A 17,740-nucleotide genomic window follows, 5' to 3' on the forward strand; every position below is an offset into this window, starting at 1 on the left:
TAGTAAGAACCCAATGGATATTAGCTCACAGCAACTTAAGAATGGTTCAGAAAGAACTGTATGTGGTTTTCCTCAGTTGGTCACTATTGTCCAACCTGATTTTCTTACTTTTTTTTAAGCTTTTCTTCTTGTACTTATTAATAGATCACTGGTGAATCTTCCAATTGTATGTGTTCAACCTAATACAGGTTGGTTGCCGGGGCCGGGGTCCAGCCCTGGCTGATCAAGGGAATTCAAAGGGGAGACGGCCTCGGCAAGTACACTGGCTTTAATTAAATATTAATCAAAGATATAAAGAGTAATAGAATGAGGATAGCTCAGTAGGAAAATTCAGTGGAGGAAAGAGGCTGAGTAACTTGGTTTATGGGGAAAACCAATAAAACTTCGAGACAAGAAGATTGCACCACTTACGTAAGCCACAGGCCTACACTGGCTTTAATTAAATATTAATCAAAGATATAAAGAGTAATAGAATGAGGATAGCTCAGTAGGAAAATTCAGTGGAGGAAAGAGGCTGAGTAACTTGGTTTACGCGGGAGACCAATAAAACTTCAAGACAAGAAGTTTGCACCACTTACGGAGGCCGCAGGCGTCCTTCCGTTCTCCCGTGGGAGAGGAGACACTGAGGCCTCCCCGGTCGGATCCTAGAAGCGCAAGGCGAAATTAGTAAGCTTGGCGGGCCTCTGCGCTCCAGATGGGAACTCAGCCAGAGGTTGAAAGAAAGAATGACATGGGGAGACCAAGCTTCGATGAGCAAGGCCCGTAGCTTTATTTTCAACAGGGGCTTTTATACCATAAGTTGCACACAGAGGATAATAGGGGGTGTGAAATCATGCAAAGTCAGCAGTCTTTGATCCTTATCGAAACCAGCGTTTCTTTTCTGCAAACTTATCATATACAAATGGTTTAGGTGATTTACATCATCTTCTGGCCAGAAGGCCTATTAACATTTTATGACTCTGACAAAGGTTTGTCAACCAGAAGATTTATTTTCTCTAAGAGTAATGATTTTAAAGTTTGGCACCATCCTCCGAAGGTGTTAGATAAAGTTGCATTCCTATAGGGCAGAGGTGCAGTGGGTTTACAACAAAAGAAAGAATATATTACCTTAAGGGTCTAAAGTTGCTAACACCAAGGCCACACCTTATTTTTTCTCCATACCAACTATATTAATTAATACACATTCAAGGATACAATACAGGGGATGTGGAGACTTGGCAGCAAGCATTGGCTCATCAATGAAATCTTCTACTAGTTTTATTCTGACAGCTTCTAACTCTCCGAGAGGCTCTAAGCTATTTGAATATCTTAAGCTTCCCAGGCCTCTCGTGGTTGAGAGACTGTAAACAATCGTATGCATAGCTGTAGGAGTCCGGGTAAACTGGTCAGGCAAGTTAGAGAGCCATCTGAGGGGTTTGGATTTAAACACTCCTATTATGCCCAGGAACTTTATTAACTGGAGCTGTAAGTTAACTCATTTTCAGAGAGAGCGAGATGGTGGTGGGGGACAGCCCCCTTTAAAGTCAGAGGTGAGAGCACAAAGCAGTAAAGTAGGCAGACTCTGGTTTTGGGGGTAAATGCTCGAGAATATCCAGGGGGACTCTGGAGGCTCGATCCCGCCTTTGCGTATGCCAAGCCTCCTTCCTCATGACCTTTGCCACGGGCGGAGTTCCTCACGCTGGCTCCCGGCAATCAGTGAAGTTGAAAATATCTAACAACCAGTACTGAATAGGATATACTCCTTGGAAGCAAGCCAGCATCACATCAATTAAAACTTTTGGTCTGTGGTGTTGTCTTATATTCATTGTTTTGGTTTTTTGAGGCTGTCCCTCATTTGGTGAGAACTGAGACCTCTCGAGTTCAGCTGGAAAAGCTATTTTCCTGGGTTTTCACTACAACATTTAAACTTCTGCTGCCTCGTGACCTGAGAATGGGCTGACTGGACTTTAAGATCTCATCCTATTACTCTTAAATATTTAGGATAAGGCCAGCTGGCTACAACCATAGGCTCTGTCTTTTCAGTTCTGTCTCTCCTGCCATAGCCCGTGACTTCAGTACTCCCAGGTCACTTAGCTAAACCTGGATAATGAGCGTTTGGGGATTATGGGATTAGAGACTGCCTTACATATTTGTTTTCTGTTGTATATGGCAGTTTTTAATAATATTTGATGAACTTAATAAAAATTCATTTCTGTAGTTTTAAAAAACATTAAAAATTTTCAGTTATAATTCACATATGATAAAGTTCACCCAAGGTAAGTGTATAATTCAGTCATTTTTAGTAAAATTAGAGTTGTGCATCTGTCCTCACTATCCAGCTTTAGAATTTTTCCATACACTCCCCACTTCCCCTGAAAGTTCATTCTGCCTCACTGTGGTCAGCCTGTACACTCACTCCCCACCCCAGACAACTTTATTGATCTGCTTTCTGTCACTATTATTTTGTCTTCTCTAGAAATTCCAAATATTTGAAATTATATACATGTAGTCTTATGTATTTGACTTTCACTGAGACTCACATCCATCGAGTCAGTGATGCCATCCAGCCATCTCATCCTCTGTCGTCCCCTTCTCCTCCTGCCCCCAATCCCTCCCAGCATCACGGTCTTTTCCAATGAGTCAACTCTTTGCATGAGGTGGCCAAAGTACTGGAGTTTCAGCTTTAGCATCATTCCTTCCAAAGAAATCCCAGGGCTGATCTCCTTCAGAATGGACTGGTTGGATCTCCTTGCAGTCCAAGGGACTCTCAAGAGTCTTCTCCAACACCACAGTTCAAAGGCATCAGTTCTTCGGCGCTCAGCTTTCTTCATAGTCCAACTCTCACATCCATACATGACCACAGGAAAAACCATAGCCTTGACTAGACGAACCTTTGTTGGCAAAGCAATGTCTCTGCTTTTGAATATGCTGTCTAGGTTGGTCATAACTTTCCTTCCAAGAAGTAAGCGTCTTTTAATTGCATGGCTGCAATCACCATCTGCAGTGATTTTGGAGCCCCCCAAAATAAAGTCTGACACTGTTTCCACTGTTTCCCCATCTATTGCCCATGAAGTGGTAGGACCGGATGCCATGATCTTCGTTTTCTGAATGTTGAGCTTTAAGCCAACTTTTTCACTCTCCACTTTCACTTTCATCAAGAGGCTTTTGAGTTCCTCTTCACTTTCTGCCATAAGGGTGGTGTCATCTGCATATCTGAGGTTATTGATATTTCTCCCGGCAGTCTTGATTCCAGCTTGTGTTTCTTCCAGTCCAGCGTTTCTCATGATGTACTCTGCATATAAGTTAAATAAACAGGGTGACAATATACAGCCTTGACGAACTCCTTTTCCTGTTTGGAACCAGTCTGTTGTTCTGAAAGGTTGTTGAATCACGCGAATACACCGGGATTCTTGGCCCCCGGAGGAGAAGAATTCAATCCGGGGCCAGAGACGAGGCTTGATCACTCAGAGCCTTTGTGTAATAAAGTTTTATTAAAGTATAAAGGAGATAGAGAAAGCTTCTGACATAGGCATCAGAAGAGGGCAGAAAGAGTACCCCCTTGCTAGTCTTCAGCTGGATGTTATATAGTCACTAGCAGTCTATTAATGAAAGAAAGGAATGTCTTATAATTCAGAATGGCACCAAATGGTTTATCCTGGGCCATAAAATAATTAACTTGAATCTTAAAGAAGGGCAGACCACCATACAAATAGTTTCATTTACATAGATTAGGGGAACAATATCTGAGTATAACATACTGGTTTGTCAAGTAGGTTTTGGGCCAAGAGGCGGAACCGACTTGGAGACAGAGTTTGGGGTAAAGGCGTAGTACATTAGCATAGCTTAAGACAAACATTTCCATAAGAAAAAGGCATGGGTTATCTCTAGGTCAAGAATAGCTAACTTCAGGTGAAACCAGGTGTCATTATGGCAACACTGTATTTTAAGAGAAACCTCTCTTTAAATTTGTATAGAGAAGGAAAAAAATATTGCTAGTTTGTTTCCTCCTGCCGCTTAAGAGAGAGAAAAATGTCTGACACTTGCAGGCTATTTCTTCCATTTGGAGACCCCTGGCCTTCCTGCCTGTTACCCTCTCAGTTCCATGTCCAGTTCTAACTGTTGCTCCTGACCTGCATACAGATTTCTCAAGAGGCAGATCAGGTGGTCTGGTATTCCCATCTCTTTCAGAATTTTCCACAGTTTATCGTGATCCACACAGTCAAAGGCTTTGGCATAGTCAATAAAGCAGAAATAGATGTTTTTCTGGAACTCTCTTGCTTTTTCTATGATCCAGCGGATGTTGGCAATTTGATCTCTGGTTCCTCTGCCTTTTCTAAAACCAGCTTGAACATCAGGAAGTTCACGGTTCACATATTGCTGAAGCCTGGCTTGGAGAATTCTGAGCATTACTTTACTAGCGTGTGAGATGAGTGCAATTGTGCGGTAGTTTGAGCATTCTTTGGCATTGCCTTTCTTTAGGATTGGAATGAAGACTGACCTTTTCCAGTCCTGTGGCCACTGCTGAGTTTTCCAAATTTGTTGGCATATTGAGTGCAGCACTTTCACAGCATCATCTTTGCTGATGGACAGGGAGGCCTGGCGTGCTGCGATTCATGGGGTCGCAAAGAGTCGGACACGACTGAGCCACTGATCTGATCTGATCTGATGCTTTTGAGGTTCATTCATGTTAGTGTATGCATTAGTAGTTCACTCCTTTTTATTCTTGAGGAATCTCTTTATGGGCACTTGGATTGTTTCCAGGTTTTAGCTATTATAAATAAAATGATAAATAGAACTTGTCCATACAAATTTTTGTGAACGTAATGTTTCATTTCTTCTGGGGAAATAACTAGGTGTGGAATTACTGGATAGTACAGTAACTTTTTAAGAAGCTGTAAAACTTTTCCAAAATGGAATTGTTTTAGGATCATTTGTTCAAAACATTATCTTTTCCTTGTTGAACCACCTTTGGTGATAATCAGTTGTCTTAAGTGTATGAGTTTATTTTTTGGATTCTCTTTTTTTCATTCTTTTGGTTTTTTTTTTTTTAATTCCCTTTTCTGTTTCATTGATCCATGTGACTGTCTGTGCCAGTGCCACACTGATGTGATTACTGAAGCTTTATGGTAAGTTTTCAAATTAAGTAGCATGAGAACCATCTTGGTTTTACTATTTCAAAATTAAGTTGGCTATTCAAGTTCTTTGTATTTCCAAATAAGCTTGTCAGTTTCTACCAAAAAAAAATGTGTGCTGGGATTTTAACAGGGATTCCGTGAATCCCACATGCAGCAGTGAAGATCAAAGATTCCGTGTGCCACAGCTAAGATCCGCTGCAACTAAATAAGTGTTAAAGAAAAAAACTGGCAGCAGAAAGGTGTGGAGATGAAGACTATTCTCAGCTTGTTTTACACATTTACATATTCACTGGATAGAAGCTCTGTTTTCATCTCTGAACTTAGCCTGGTGTCTGGCACTTCTAATTGCTCAGTGAGTTTGTGTTACATGGACACAAACAGGACATCTGTCCTGTTGCTAGACCTGGGAGTCAGGATTCTGTTGCTAACTGTAGTCTATCAGATTTTCATTGCAACAAAACAATTTGAAAGTCTCATGAGTTTTGGCCTAACTTCTCAAGGTCTACAGTTAGTTTCCAGTACTGCCCATGAAACCCTGAAAAATGAATTTTACTCTACCACAGTTTAAATGTATGACTTCCTTGCCTAAAAACATAGCAACAGAAGCTCAGTATATAGTGTGTGCGTGCATGCTCAGTTGCTTCAGTCGTGTCCGATTCTGTGACCCTATAGACTATTGCCCGCAATGCTCCTCTGTCCATGGGATTCTCTAGGCAAGAATACTGGAGTGGGTTGCAATGACTTCCTCCAGAGAGTCTTCCCAACCCAGGGATTGAAATCGCGTCTGCCTGCGTCTCCTGCATTGCAGGCAGATTCTTTACCCACTGAGCCACCTGGGAAACGCCAGTATATAGTGACTACACAGTAATTCCATAAAAACTTTAAGCTGTAGAGCTCTATATGGAACTATGGAAAGCTATTGGAATCTATTTTTAAAAAACTATAAAGAATATAGTTACACAATGAATGTATGTCTTTGTGTTCAAAATAACACTTGAAAACCAGATAAATGTACTATGATATTTACTGTTATTTTATTTGATCTTAATAAGTTTCAGTTTATTCAGTTATTCCAATTTGATCAGTCTGTTAAGGATATAGGCCTCTGTGGCATAACAGCATTTATAAGACCAGTCTTTCTAGAATCTTAGAAAATCCACTTGACCATTTGAAGAAATAAGTCCTTAGTAGTTTTGAAAGGGTATCTTCCACACTCAAGAAGAAAAAAAGACAACCAAAACACCCCAAAACCAGCAACGAGGATTGACTCACATGGATCTTGAAGATGAGCTGAAGAATTTCTTTTCACCCCCAAGTTTTCTGCCTTCTCTTGTTGGAAAACAATGCCCAGCCCAGTCACTTAGGTGAAATGTCTAATTATATAGCCTTTCACAAAGCTCTACTTACCAGCTTCTTTCAGGAGGTATCAATAAGATACTGAGCTGTTACGGTCTTCTGCTGTTCCACCTCTGCTTAACTATTCAACTTTTAATTGGAGAATCATTCTCTGCCTCCTCCCTTTTTATTTTAATAGGAAAGCTCCATTTTAGAAGAATACAATATCAATTGGACTCAGAAGCTGGGAGCTGGAATTAGTGGTCCAGTTAGGTAAGAGACCCATGTGCTGCTGCTGCTGCTGCTGCTGCTGCTAAGTCGCTTCAGTCGTGTCCGACTCTGTGCGACCCCATAGACGGCAGCCTACCAGGCTCCGCCGTCCCTGGGATTCTCCAGGCAAGAATACTGGAGTGGGCTGCAGACCATGACAAAACTGTTCTAAAAAGGGCCATTTATAATACACATAAAGTTAGAAGCATTACGTGTTCCAGATTTGTGAAATAGCCTTAATTTAATGAGTGGAGGTATTTATGATAGGCTTTTTCTCATCTATGTAGAAATATATTTAAGTGACACGGTCTGTGACAGGATCATTTAAGATGTTGATACCAGGGAGGCGCTGTGTGAGTCACTTGTCACCAGCAGAGGCCACTTTTTCTTTCTTAACCAGCCTCAAATTGATTTCCCGTGTCTGAGGCCTGTGGAGGATGGGTGAGATGCCTCTTTCTGCCTTTCCATCTGCTAGCCCTAGGGGCAAGTTTGTTCTGATGTGCCTGGATATATTTTTGATTAGAAGTACAGTCTCAAAGAACAGCTTGTTAGATTAGTTTTTATGGTAACATAGATGATTTCTGATTGAATTTTTTTCTTTCAAATCTAGAGTCTGTGTGAAGAAATCAACCCAAGAACGGTTTGCACTGAAAATTCTTTTTGATCGTCCAAAAGCCAGAAATGAGGTATGAGCCTTTATTGCCTTGACTTGCCTAAATATTTGAAGTGCCTAAGAATTTATTCTTTTTACAAGTAAGGCAGCTTCCTAGAGAGAATACAGAAATGCACAAAGAATTTTATGTTCATACTTACTCTTTTTATGTTCATACTTACTTTTCCCTATTCATGTTGTTCTTATAAAGCAGTCCTTCATCCATCAATACCAAAAGCTATGAATAGAGTCTTGCTTCCTTTCAAACCACTTCTTTCTTGTTCTTTTTCAATTAATGTGATTCTTGTACTCTGAAGTAGTCAGGTTTACTTTAGCTTTTACTTATTGGAAAAGGTCCTAAAAGGGTGGAGATAGAATAGTATGAGGAAGGTTCTAGTGAATGATATATTGAAAAGGTGCTATAGAACTCTGAAGATATGTTTCCAGTTTTTCAATAATAGGCATTTGTTTAAAATTATTTGGATGTGGTGATGACATGTTAATTATATGCAATGAAGGACTTATTCTTTTTCTTAGAGATATATGAATAATTTCTGAAATAAGATGAATTTTTCATTTGGTAATAGGACAGCAGAAAATACATCTGTTGGTGAGGTTTTTTTTATTTCATGGAAAGAGCATTAAGGAGGTAATTTGTATATGAAAACATTTTTTTTTTTTACTGTCATTCCAGATGATCAGGTTTTTTACATAATAGGCTCATGCCCAGGCCTAGTGTGGTCACTTTTGGCAGGGGTATGGGGTGGGGGAGTTTGGAGAGAAAATGCTGGCCTCCCCTATGTACAGAAGCATTTCCTCTGTTCTTCTTTAAGGTACGTCTGCACATGATGTGTGCCACACACCCAAATATAGTTCAAATTATTGAAGTGTTTGCTAACAGTGTACAGTTTCCTCATGAGTCCAGCCCCAGGTAAGACTACACAGGGTCATTGTCACCTGCTCACCTCTCCATGGGTAAGCCAAGGTGTAGTGGGATCTTCACTTTTGTGCTCTCTTTCTCTTCCCTCGCCTCCCTTCCTTCTTTCTTTTTCTTCTCTCCTTTACTTTTTATTTTGGATATTTTCAAACATTTGTAAAAGAATTATGTACTGAATCCCCAAGTGCCCATCACTTATCCTCAGCATTTATTAACTCCTTGCCAGTCTTGCTTCATCTGTATTTCACCCACTCTCCTGTCCCCGCTACCCCTGATTATATGTGATTAATTTCTCTTTTGAAAAACCGTATCACATGGAGTTTAAAAAGATTCTATTTCAAATTAGAAAAGGGGACCAAATATTCTAGGCAATGTCTTGAAGCTGATATGGCAAAAGGCCTTTATTGCTTAGTCTGGCATCCCCCTCAGACCAAGGGGACTGAGATGTAAACCTGTCATTCTAGCAGTGTGGTAGGGACCAAGGACAGGCATGCATAAAATATTTTGAGCTTACAAAGGAAGAAAGCTGCTGTCTGTAGGCTGGGGAGGTGAGGTGTCTTAGCGTGGTTGTTCTGGGGCTTGGACTTGAAGGAGATGTGTAGGAGTTTTCCAGGTGGAAAAATATGAATTTGTAAAGAAAAATGGGAAATCAAATGATTATTTCTTAAAATTGTGCTCTGTTGGTGAAAGCATTTGGATGGAAGGTGGAAGCATTTATATCAAAGAATGGTAACCAAAATTCAGATTTTTTTTTTTGACAACATAAGAATTTTTGCTTTTATTTAGTAGCTGTTTAACCCTATCTGACTGTCTTGCTGGGCATGCTGTGGGTCATATGGAAAACTAGTGGAGTAGGGGTGGAGAGAAGAGATGAGGAGGGAGAGACTGTGCGTGCACACACCACGCTCCTCCTACACACACACACATGCATGCGTGTGCACACACCACACCCCCTACACACACACAATGTGCGTGTACACACTACGCCCCCCCTACACACACACACAAACACACACACACAAATAAATAACAAAGACAGCCCAGCCTATACAAAGTCTTATTCTGTTTTCAATATGCTTTCAGTATAGCTTCCCTAAAATATATATACACGTATAGAATCTTCAAAAGGACCATTGTCTTCAAAACTAATTCTTTTACTTCCTTTTGGCATCTTAGAAACCTTTAGGTCAGGGATAGTCCTTATTCATAGTGTCCTGCTGGTAGTGACAGGGGATCCAGCTCAAAGGGGCTGGCAGGACTAGACTTAGGACACGTTTTGTTGATGAAGTATCTAGCTACTTGATGTTTCAGTTGTTTTTTTTTTTTAATTTAACAAAATCAAATGCTTTCAAACAGGGCTCGGCTCTTAATTGTAATGGAGATGATGGAAGGGGGAGAGCTATTTCACAGAATCAGCCAGCACCGGCACTTTACAGAGAAGCAAGCCAGCCAAGTAACAAAGCAGGCAAGTTGACCCCGGGTACCAATCAAACTGCCAACAGTGTTGGTTAACAAGCACAATTTCACTGTGGGGGGGAATAAAAGAAAGCTTGGAGAAAAGCTCTATTGGATCTCTCATTGCCTGCTTTGTTATGTAATTAGAAAAGATGCCTTGATAGGAGGAATGTGAGCCCCTTTTCTGCTTTGGGGAGGGAGCTGTACTCTTTAGTGGCTGTCGATTGTTTGCTTATCATAAGATTTAAATAAACTCTGCAAGGAAGGTAATCTTAACTCCTTTTTAGATGGTAGATAATCTTTAGGCATGTAGCTTCCAAGCCACTGTTATTGGACTTTGAGATAAAATGATGCTGATACTACCTGAAAGACTGTGTGGTATGAAAACACATTCTAAGACAATTGCATTTAAGATACTTTTTGCTCCTGAGTCACTTTTCTCTCACCAGATTTTAACAGTATTCTAAATTCTTTGTAATTCTCAGGATATTCCTGGTTATATGTTCTTTCTATTCTGACATCACATTTTATTGCTAGAGGTGTGATCTTTTCACAAACAATACTAGGAATCCAACTGGAAATAACCTCATGAGGAGATGGAAAGCCAAACCCTCAAGGTTTCTCTTTAGGCCAAGCAAGCAAAGCAGAGAAGCATGACATATGGCCCAGTTGGTTCTTAAAGAAAAATTCTTCCAAATTTTCTGCGAGGCTCAAGCATTTTTTGAGGCCTCCTTTCTGGTAGGGAGGAACTGCTCTTTGGAATGCCAAGACAGTTCCATACAGAGTGTTAAAGAACAGGTGCAATCTGTTCTGTTAGGTTTTAAAAAATTATAGCTTGTGTTTTTCAAACATTAGGACTAAAGGATGAGCTCTAATAATCTGTAAAACCAGACCTCTTTAAAGCCACCAAAACAGGCAACATTTTCAACTAGTGGGATGAGCAGATTGGAGCATCAGGTAGAAACATCCATTCAGCTGCTTTCTGTTGTTCTTGAAGGCAGAACTTCAAGTCCTGCTCCCTGAAGAGTTCAGGTCTCTCTTGAGCCAGGTGTTCGTGCCACTGCCCCGCTAGGGGAAACGCATGCCTGTTGAAGACTGCCTGGCCCAGTGTTTGCTCTGCAGTGCTTGTCACATCTCACATTAATGGAAGTGGAAGTATTTTGTTTTCCCATTTAATACAGGATTTAACCATCAGTTTATTCTGACAAAGAATTATTTTCCTGTTGTATTTTTCTTTTTGTTGAACAAAATATAGGTTGCTATTAAATGAAGCTTACTTCATTTCTATTTCTTGGTATGTGAAGTCTTAATTTCGGCTGTAAAGCTGAAATCTGACCACAGTCTTAATTGACTTAGTAAGGGTCATTTTTTAGCATCCTGAGTTTTCTAAGCCAGGGGAATTCAAGAATAATCTCTTCTAAGATGCGGTTGTTCCATTATGTCCTTTTCCAGATAGCTTTGGCTCTACAGCACTGTCACTTGTTGAACATCGCCCACAGAGACCTCAAGCCTGAAAATCTGCTCTTCAAGGATAACTCTTTGGTGAGATGACTTGCTTTTCTGTATTTCAGTGCCACTACTCCCAACATAGTTCAGGAGTGGTGCGTGGGTGTGTTGGTGTGTATATGTTTGGAGTGCTCTGAATCCATGTTGAAGAAGCTTTAGGCCAGAGTGCTTCCGGCAGCTTACTTTCCCCATCTGTTCCCTTGGTAGAGGCTCAAGAGAAATTTTACCATACTCCTGGTATCAGTCATTTTGGATGATACTGATACATGTTTGTACAGAAGGACTTAAGATTTGGGATATCATTTGGAAGGACTTTGGGAAGGGGCAGGAATCTTTATGTTGTTATATGTTACCTTGAAACTTAATGGTTGTGTTTACGGTTAATCCCGATAAGGTGTTTTCCTCTCCAGCCCCAACCCATGCCCCATGCACTGTCCTACCAGATTACAGATTACTGACTCTGGCTATCACGAAGCTGACATTAAGGGTGAAGCCGCACTCTAGACTGATGAGAGATGATGCACATATAGGCAGAATCAGGGCACATGCGACTAATATCTTGGTTTGAGTGCTGCCTTTACAAGTTAGGAAACAGGGATAACTGAGTGGGCAGAAATCTCTCATTTGTGTTTTACTAAGAACAGCTCCTCAATATGAATCTTTGTGTCCAGACATGAGGACATGCTACTCATAGGTTCAAGTCCCAACCAGAAACTCATGAGAGCTCAAGGCGACATATCTTACACCTGGATTTTCCTTTAACATTTTCTGAGAACTGTGGGGCAGTGATTCCCATTTGTTTGATTTCAGGATGCCCCAGTGAAGTTATGTGACTTTGGATTTGCCAAAATTGACCAAGGTGACTTGATGACGCCTCAGTTCACCCCATATTATGTAGCACCTCAGGTAAGCATGTGCTGTTTCTTCCATAGGATGTATCACCAGGCTACCTGCAGACTCATACTTCTTCCATTGTACAGCATGAGTGGGCATATATTACAAATGGAAAGGGGAGAACTCAGCTTCAGAAACCCATAGGCTGCTTAATTTGGTGTAGGCATTTTATTCTTTTAACAGCAACCTTACTGAGGTATGATTAGTATACTGTAAAAATACTTCTACCTTGGGCTTCGCTGGTGGCTCAGAGGTTAAAGCATCTGCCTGCAATGAGGGAGACTTGGGTTCAATCCTTGGGTTGGGAAGATCCCCTGGAGAAGGAAATGGCTACCCACTTCAGTATTCTTGCCTGGAAAATTCCATGGACAGAGGAGCCTGGTGGGCTATACTCCACGGGGTAGCAAAGAGTCGGACACAACTGAGCAACTACACTTTCTAAGTGTAGTTTGATGAGTGTTGACAGATGGATACTTCTGCATGGACCTTGCCAAAATCAAGAAGTAAAACAGTTCTATCACTTCAAAAACCATCTTGTGTGCCTTTGCAGTCATTCTGCTCCCAACTTAATCCCCTTAATTAAAACCACTGATCTACTTTCTGTCATTATTGGTTAGTTTTGCCTGTTGCAGAATTTCAGTAGAATGGAATTCCTGTACCTTTTGTGTTTCACTTCTTTGACTCAGCATGTTTTTGAGATTTATTCATGTTGCTGTGTGTATCAGTAATTAGTTCTTTTTTATTGCTGAGTAGTATTCCATCATATGACTAAGCCACATTTATTTTATCTGTTCACTGAATGGTGGCCATTTAGGGTTGTTCCCTGGTTTTTTGAATAAAGCTGCTGGGAATGTTCATTTATAGGTTTGGGGGGACATGCCCCTCCCCTTTAGGTAAAATGCTTTTTCACAACGGTTGTGCCATTTCTTATCTCTAAATCAAGTTTGTTAGTATTTATAATCTCAGTCATTCTAGTAGGTATTTAGTGTTATTTCGCTACAGATTTAATTACAGCATTTTCCTCATGGCTACTGTTGTTGAATATTTTTTCATGTGTCTATTGGCTATTCTGTTGTGAAATATGGGTACAACATTCTGTTATGAAGTATGGTACAAATCTTTTGACCTTTCTGTGATTAGTTTTTATTTTCTCTAGATTTATATATAGAAGTAGCACATCGTATGGTGCTTTCTTGAGGGGGGGGCAGTTTCTTTTACTCAGCAAAATTATGTTTATTTACCTATGTTATTCGTATGTCAGTAGTTCTTTCATTTTACTGCTGGAAGGTATTCCATGATGTGGATATACCATGGTTTGTTTATCTACTCATCTATTGATGGGTTGTTTTCAACTTTTGGCTGTTAAAAATGAGCCTGTTTATAAACATTTGCGCACAAGTTTTTGTATGGACACTTTATTTCCTTTTCTCTTTGGTAAATATCTAGAGTGGAATAGCTCTATCATATGTTAGATGTGTTTAACTTATTTAGAAATTGCCAAGTTGTTTTCCAAAGTGGTCGTTCAATTTTACATTCCCAATCAGAAAGTTTCAGGGCTCTCCACATTCTTACTGGCATTTGGCATGGACAGTCTTTAATTTTAGCCATTTAAGTGACTTTGTAGAGGTATTTCACTGTGGTTTCAATTTGCTTTTCCCTAATAGCTACTGATGTTGAGCATCTCTTGTGCTTCTTTGCTGTCTGTATATTTTCTTTGAAGTATATGTTCAGATGTTTTCCCCATATTTTAAATTGGATTGTTTATTTTCTTGCTGAATTTGAGAGCTTTTTAAAAAATATGTTTTGGATATAAGTCCTTTATCAGATACATGCTTTGGAAAGATTTTCTTCCAGTCTGTGGCTTTTCTTTTTTTTTTAAATTGAAGTATAGTTGATTTACAATGTTTGAGGTATATAGCAAAGTGATTCAGTTATACACATACACACATATCATCTTTTCTGGATATATGCCTGGGAGTGGGATCACTGGGTCATATGATAGCTCTATTTTTAGTTTTTTAAGGAGCCCATACTATTTTCCATAGCGGCCACATCAATTTATGTTCCACCAACAGTGTAGGAGGGTCCCCTTTTCTCCATACCCTCTCCAGCATTTATTATTTGTAAACTTTTTGATGATGGCCATTCTGACTGGTGTGAGGTGGTAACAGTGTCTTTCATTTTGGTGTGAAGACCAATTTGTTAACTTTTAAAAAAATTTTATGGGTTCTGCTTTTGGTTTTCTATCTAAGAGATCTTTGTCTAACCCAAGATCACAAAGATTTTCTACTATAAGTTTTATAATTTTAAGTTTTACATTTAGGTCTGTGATCCATTTTGACTTAATTTTTGTATAAGATGTGAGGTATAGATCCAAGTTCATTTTTTAAAAGCATTTGGATATCTAGTTGTTCCTATATATTTGTTGAAAAGCTATCTTTTCTCCACTGTCTTGCTTCTCAGCCTTTGTCAAAAACCAGTTGAATGTATATGTGTGGGTTTATTTTTGGATTGTTCTACTCTGTTCCAATGATTGGTCTTTATACCAATATCATATACTGTTTTGATTATAGACACTTCTTAATAACTTTTGACATGAGGTAATTTTAGCCCTCTGAGTTTGTTCTTTTTCATAGTTATTTTGGCTATTCAAATTTCTTTTCATTTCCATATGAACTTTAGAATTGGCTGTTGATTTCTACAAAAGAGTGTGCCGGAATTTTGACTAGGGTTGTTTGAAACATATAGTTCAATATGGGAGTACTGACAATATAACAGCATCGAACCTTCTGACCCTTAAGCAGGCTGTATTCCATTTATTTTTGTCTTTGGTTTTGCTCAGCAATATCTGTCTGGTTTTCAGTGTACAGGTCTTTCACATCTCTTTTTAGATTTATCCTTAATATTTTTAATGCTGTAGTAAGTGGTATTTTCTTTTTTAGGTTTAATTAATTCACTTTATTATTCTTGTATGAGAACATGAGCCTGGGTCCTTTCTGCAGAGACTGTAGTGTGGGTCTTTACAAGATAGTCAGTGAATATTCCTGATAGGGAGCTTTAGTGAGCACAGTCACCTTCAAGAGGTCAGGTGTAAGACAGCTGTAGGCCTTAGAGGTGGCATCAAAGGTGGCCTGGGCAAGGTTGCCCAAGGTGGCAGTGTGGCCCCTGGCCGAGGCCTAACAGTTTCCAGTACCTGCTGTCAGCAGCATGGTCCTGTGCCATGAAGGCCCAGACAGTAGCAGTGTGTCTGGGTACAAGGATGACACCTGTCTGCAGGGAGCTGCAGTATCATGTCTCCGTCACGGAACTCTGTGGGGTTCGCCGGTCTTGCGTCCCCAGGAGCCCCACTCCCCATGGCAGTGGAGAGCTGGGCCGTGGTGGTGGCCCCGAGGGTGGCAGTGGTTACCTCCGTGCAGCACTTAGCACCCAGACCCGTGTGACGAGTACAGTGCTTCCTGGCAGCAAATACCTTGAACCTGAGCCACTGACCAGCAAGTCTGCTTTCACTGCTTGCCGAGGCATTAAGAGACACCCCTAGGAAAAAGTAATCTCAGGAAGAAGAAATAAATCTCCTTTAGGGACTGAATCTTCATGTCCTTGACCTAGGCAAATACTGATAAGTTGCTGATAGTAAGAGAGAAAAAAGGCTTTTGAAAGTATTTAGAATTTTTTAAAATTGTTGATTGTTAACTGCCAGTGGCTACCCTCTTCAGCCTTCTAACATAGCAGTCTGTCTCAAGCTGCAGGTCACTGATGTGAGGTTCAGTAAATTGTCCCCTTTGGTGTGACTCTGACAGGTACTGGAAGCCCAGAGAAGGCATCAGAAGGAGAAATCTGGCATCATACCTACCTCGCCAACACCCTACACTTATAACAAGGTAGGAGAAGAAAAACTAATCTCTACCCCTTGGGTGAAGCCTGTATTCTCCTGTGAGGTGTTTGTGGTCCTTTGGGAAGGTGGCAGATTCTCTTTTTGTTCCTTGATATTATATTGCCACCTGAGAGGCTGAAAGAAGCTACCTATGCAGAAGAGTATTTGGAATTCAAGTTTCTATCTGATAAAGTAAGATTCATACCAGTTTAAGTTTTGCAGCAGGAATCAAAGGCTGTGGTCACCTGGAGGTTATTTATTTGACTAACTGTACAGTCCACTGATCACATTTAAAAGATACATTTGTCCTGCTCTTTTGAGGTGGAGGCCATGTCAGAGAATATTCCTTGGCCATTTATGGTGCCGTTCTTTCTAACCCCATAAAATACCCAACTTAGAACAGTGTCTAATACACAAGGCAAGTGTCCTGAGTGGTACCTGTTCCTATCACAGTTGTTAATCTGTACCCTACACATCAGGCCTCTCTGTCCTAAAGTACAAGAGGCTTAAGGCCTCTTGAAACAAGTCATAGAGATCCTGGAGTCACAGAGTGGATCAGAAAAGAATGATGCTGCTTGGGGACTCAGGGAGATACAGATGACAGGAAGGGAGCTGAGGATGGCAAAAGGGCAGGCCAGCTCCTCCTGGTCGCACACCCTAGAGGGCCCCCATATTCCTACCACACACACATGCATACACACACGCAGACACATGTATCAGAGGGCACACAGGCTCCTGTGGCACTCAGCACCCTCCACTTGGCACTGGCCCAACGTGACTGGAACTTGATACATCTCCTTTCATGATTAACCCTGTTCAGTCCCCAAGTGAGTACTTACTGCTCCACACCTTCTTCCTCTACAAACTATAGGCTGCTGTGTCCTTATGTAATGAAGGTTGGAAGTGAGGGCTAGGCTGATGATAGTTAGCAGTCAGAAATTGCCTCCTGCTTCCCACTGTGGGCAGGAATTGAGTGGTAGAAGCACTTAGCTAACAGAGATCAGAATTTACTTGATACAATATTCTCAGCATGAATACAATGGATTCTTGTGTGATAACAATATTTCCCAGTACTATTTTTTTCTCCTCTTCCTACTCTGTTTTGTGAATCTAGTGGTGTTTGTGAATTTGCTTGGCATTCATAAAATTTACACTCCACAGATGAGTAATATATTAAAATAATAAGCTCATAATAATTTTGAATGTGTATATATATTCATCTAGTTATAATCTTTCCATTGGCAACTGAGTGAACACTGAATGCCACATTTGCAAGTAATTTTGTAAAGAAAAATAATGTAATAAGAGGTAGATAAATTTTCAAAAACTAAATACATCAATCTTAATAAAAAAAAAAAAAGAGGCAGGACCCTTGCAGTGACTCCAGCCCCAGTCTGCTGCATGATGCTGGTCGGTGTGCCTAGTTTCACTCTTGACAGATGACCCTAGACGTAACAAGATCTCCATAGCACCAGTTTCCTCATGTGAACTATTTTCCACATCTGAACTTTTTAAGATTTCTTTTCACCTCTATGATTTTATAATTGTTTTACAGCATGGGCCATGTCGTTTATGAATCTCTACTAGTAGGATGACGCTGAGACATGGCTGAGATACCTGAGGTACCTCCTTTTCCAGGCTTCTTACAGAGCAGCGCCAAGCTGCGATGGGAGGCACAAGTGGCCACAGTGGCAGGCTCCCTGGGC

At 40.5% G+C, this 17,740-nt stretch overlaps 1 protein-coding gene across 5 annotated transcripts in view; it reads left to right on the plus strand.

Annotated features, from left to right (window-relative positions):
* Nucleotides 1-17,740, plus strand: part of MAPKAPK5 (MAPK activated protein kinase 5) — a 31,136-nt gene that overhangs the window by 2,781 nt on the left and 10,615 nt on the right. For 3 of the 5 annotated variants that reach the window (XM_006052980.3, XM_006052981.3, XR_003104212.2), the window contains exons 2-8: nt 6,649-6,722; nt 7,330-7,405; nt 8,205-8,302; nt 9,665-9,773; nt 11,216-11,305; nt 12,080-12,175; nt 15,961-16,041. In XM_006052980.3, the coding sequence (XP_006053042.1) occupies nt 6,649-6,722; nt 7,330-7,405; nt 8,205-8,302; nt 9,665-9,773; nt 11,216-11,305; nt 12,080-12,175; nt 15,961-16,041 (624 nt within the window). Of the gene's footprint in view, nt 1-6,648; nt 6,723-7,329; nt 7,406-8,204; nt 8,303-9,664; nt 9,774-11,215; nt 11,306-12,079; nt 12,176-15,960; nt 16,042-17,740 lie in introns of those variants that run through there. The other 2 variants (XM_044930081.1, XM_044930080.1) reach the window with 2 other exon arrangements.

Source organism: Bubalus bubalis, chromosome 17 (genome assembly GCF_019923935.1).
Source record: "Bubalus bubalis isolate 160015118507 breed Murrah chromosome 17, NDDB_SH_1, whole genome shotgun sequence".
Lineage (NCBI taxonomy): Eukaryota > Metazoa > Chordata > Mammalia > Artiodactyla > Bovidae > Bubalus > Bubalus bubalis.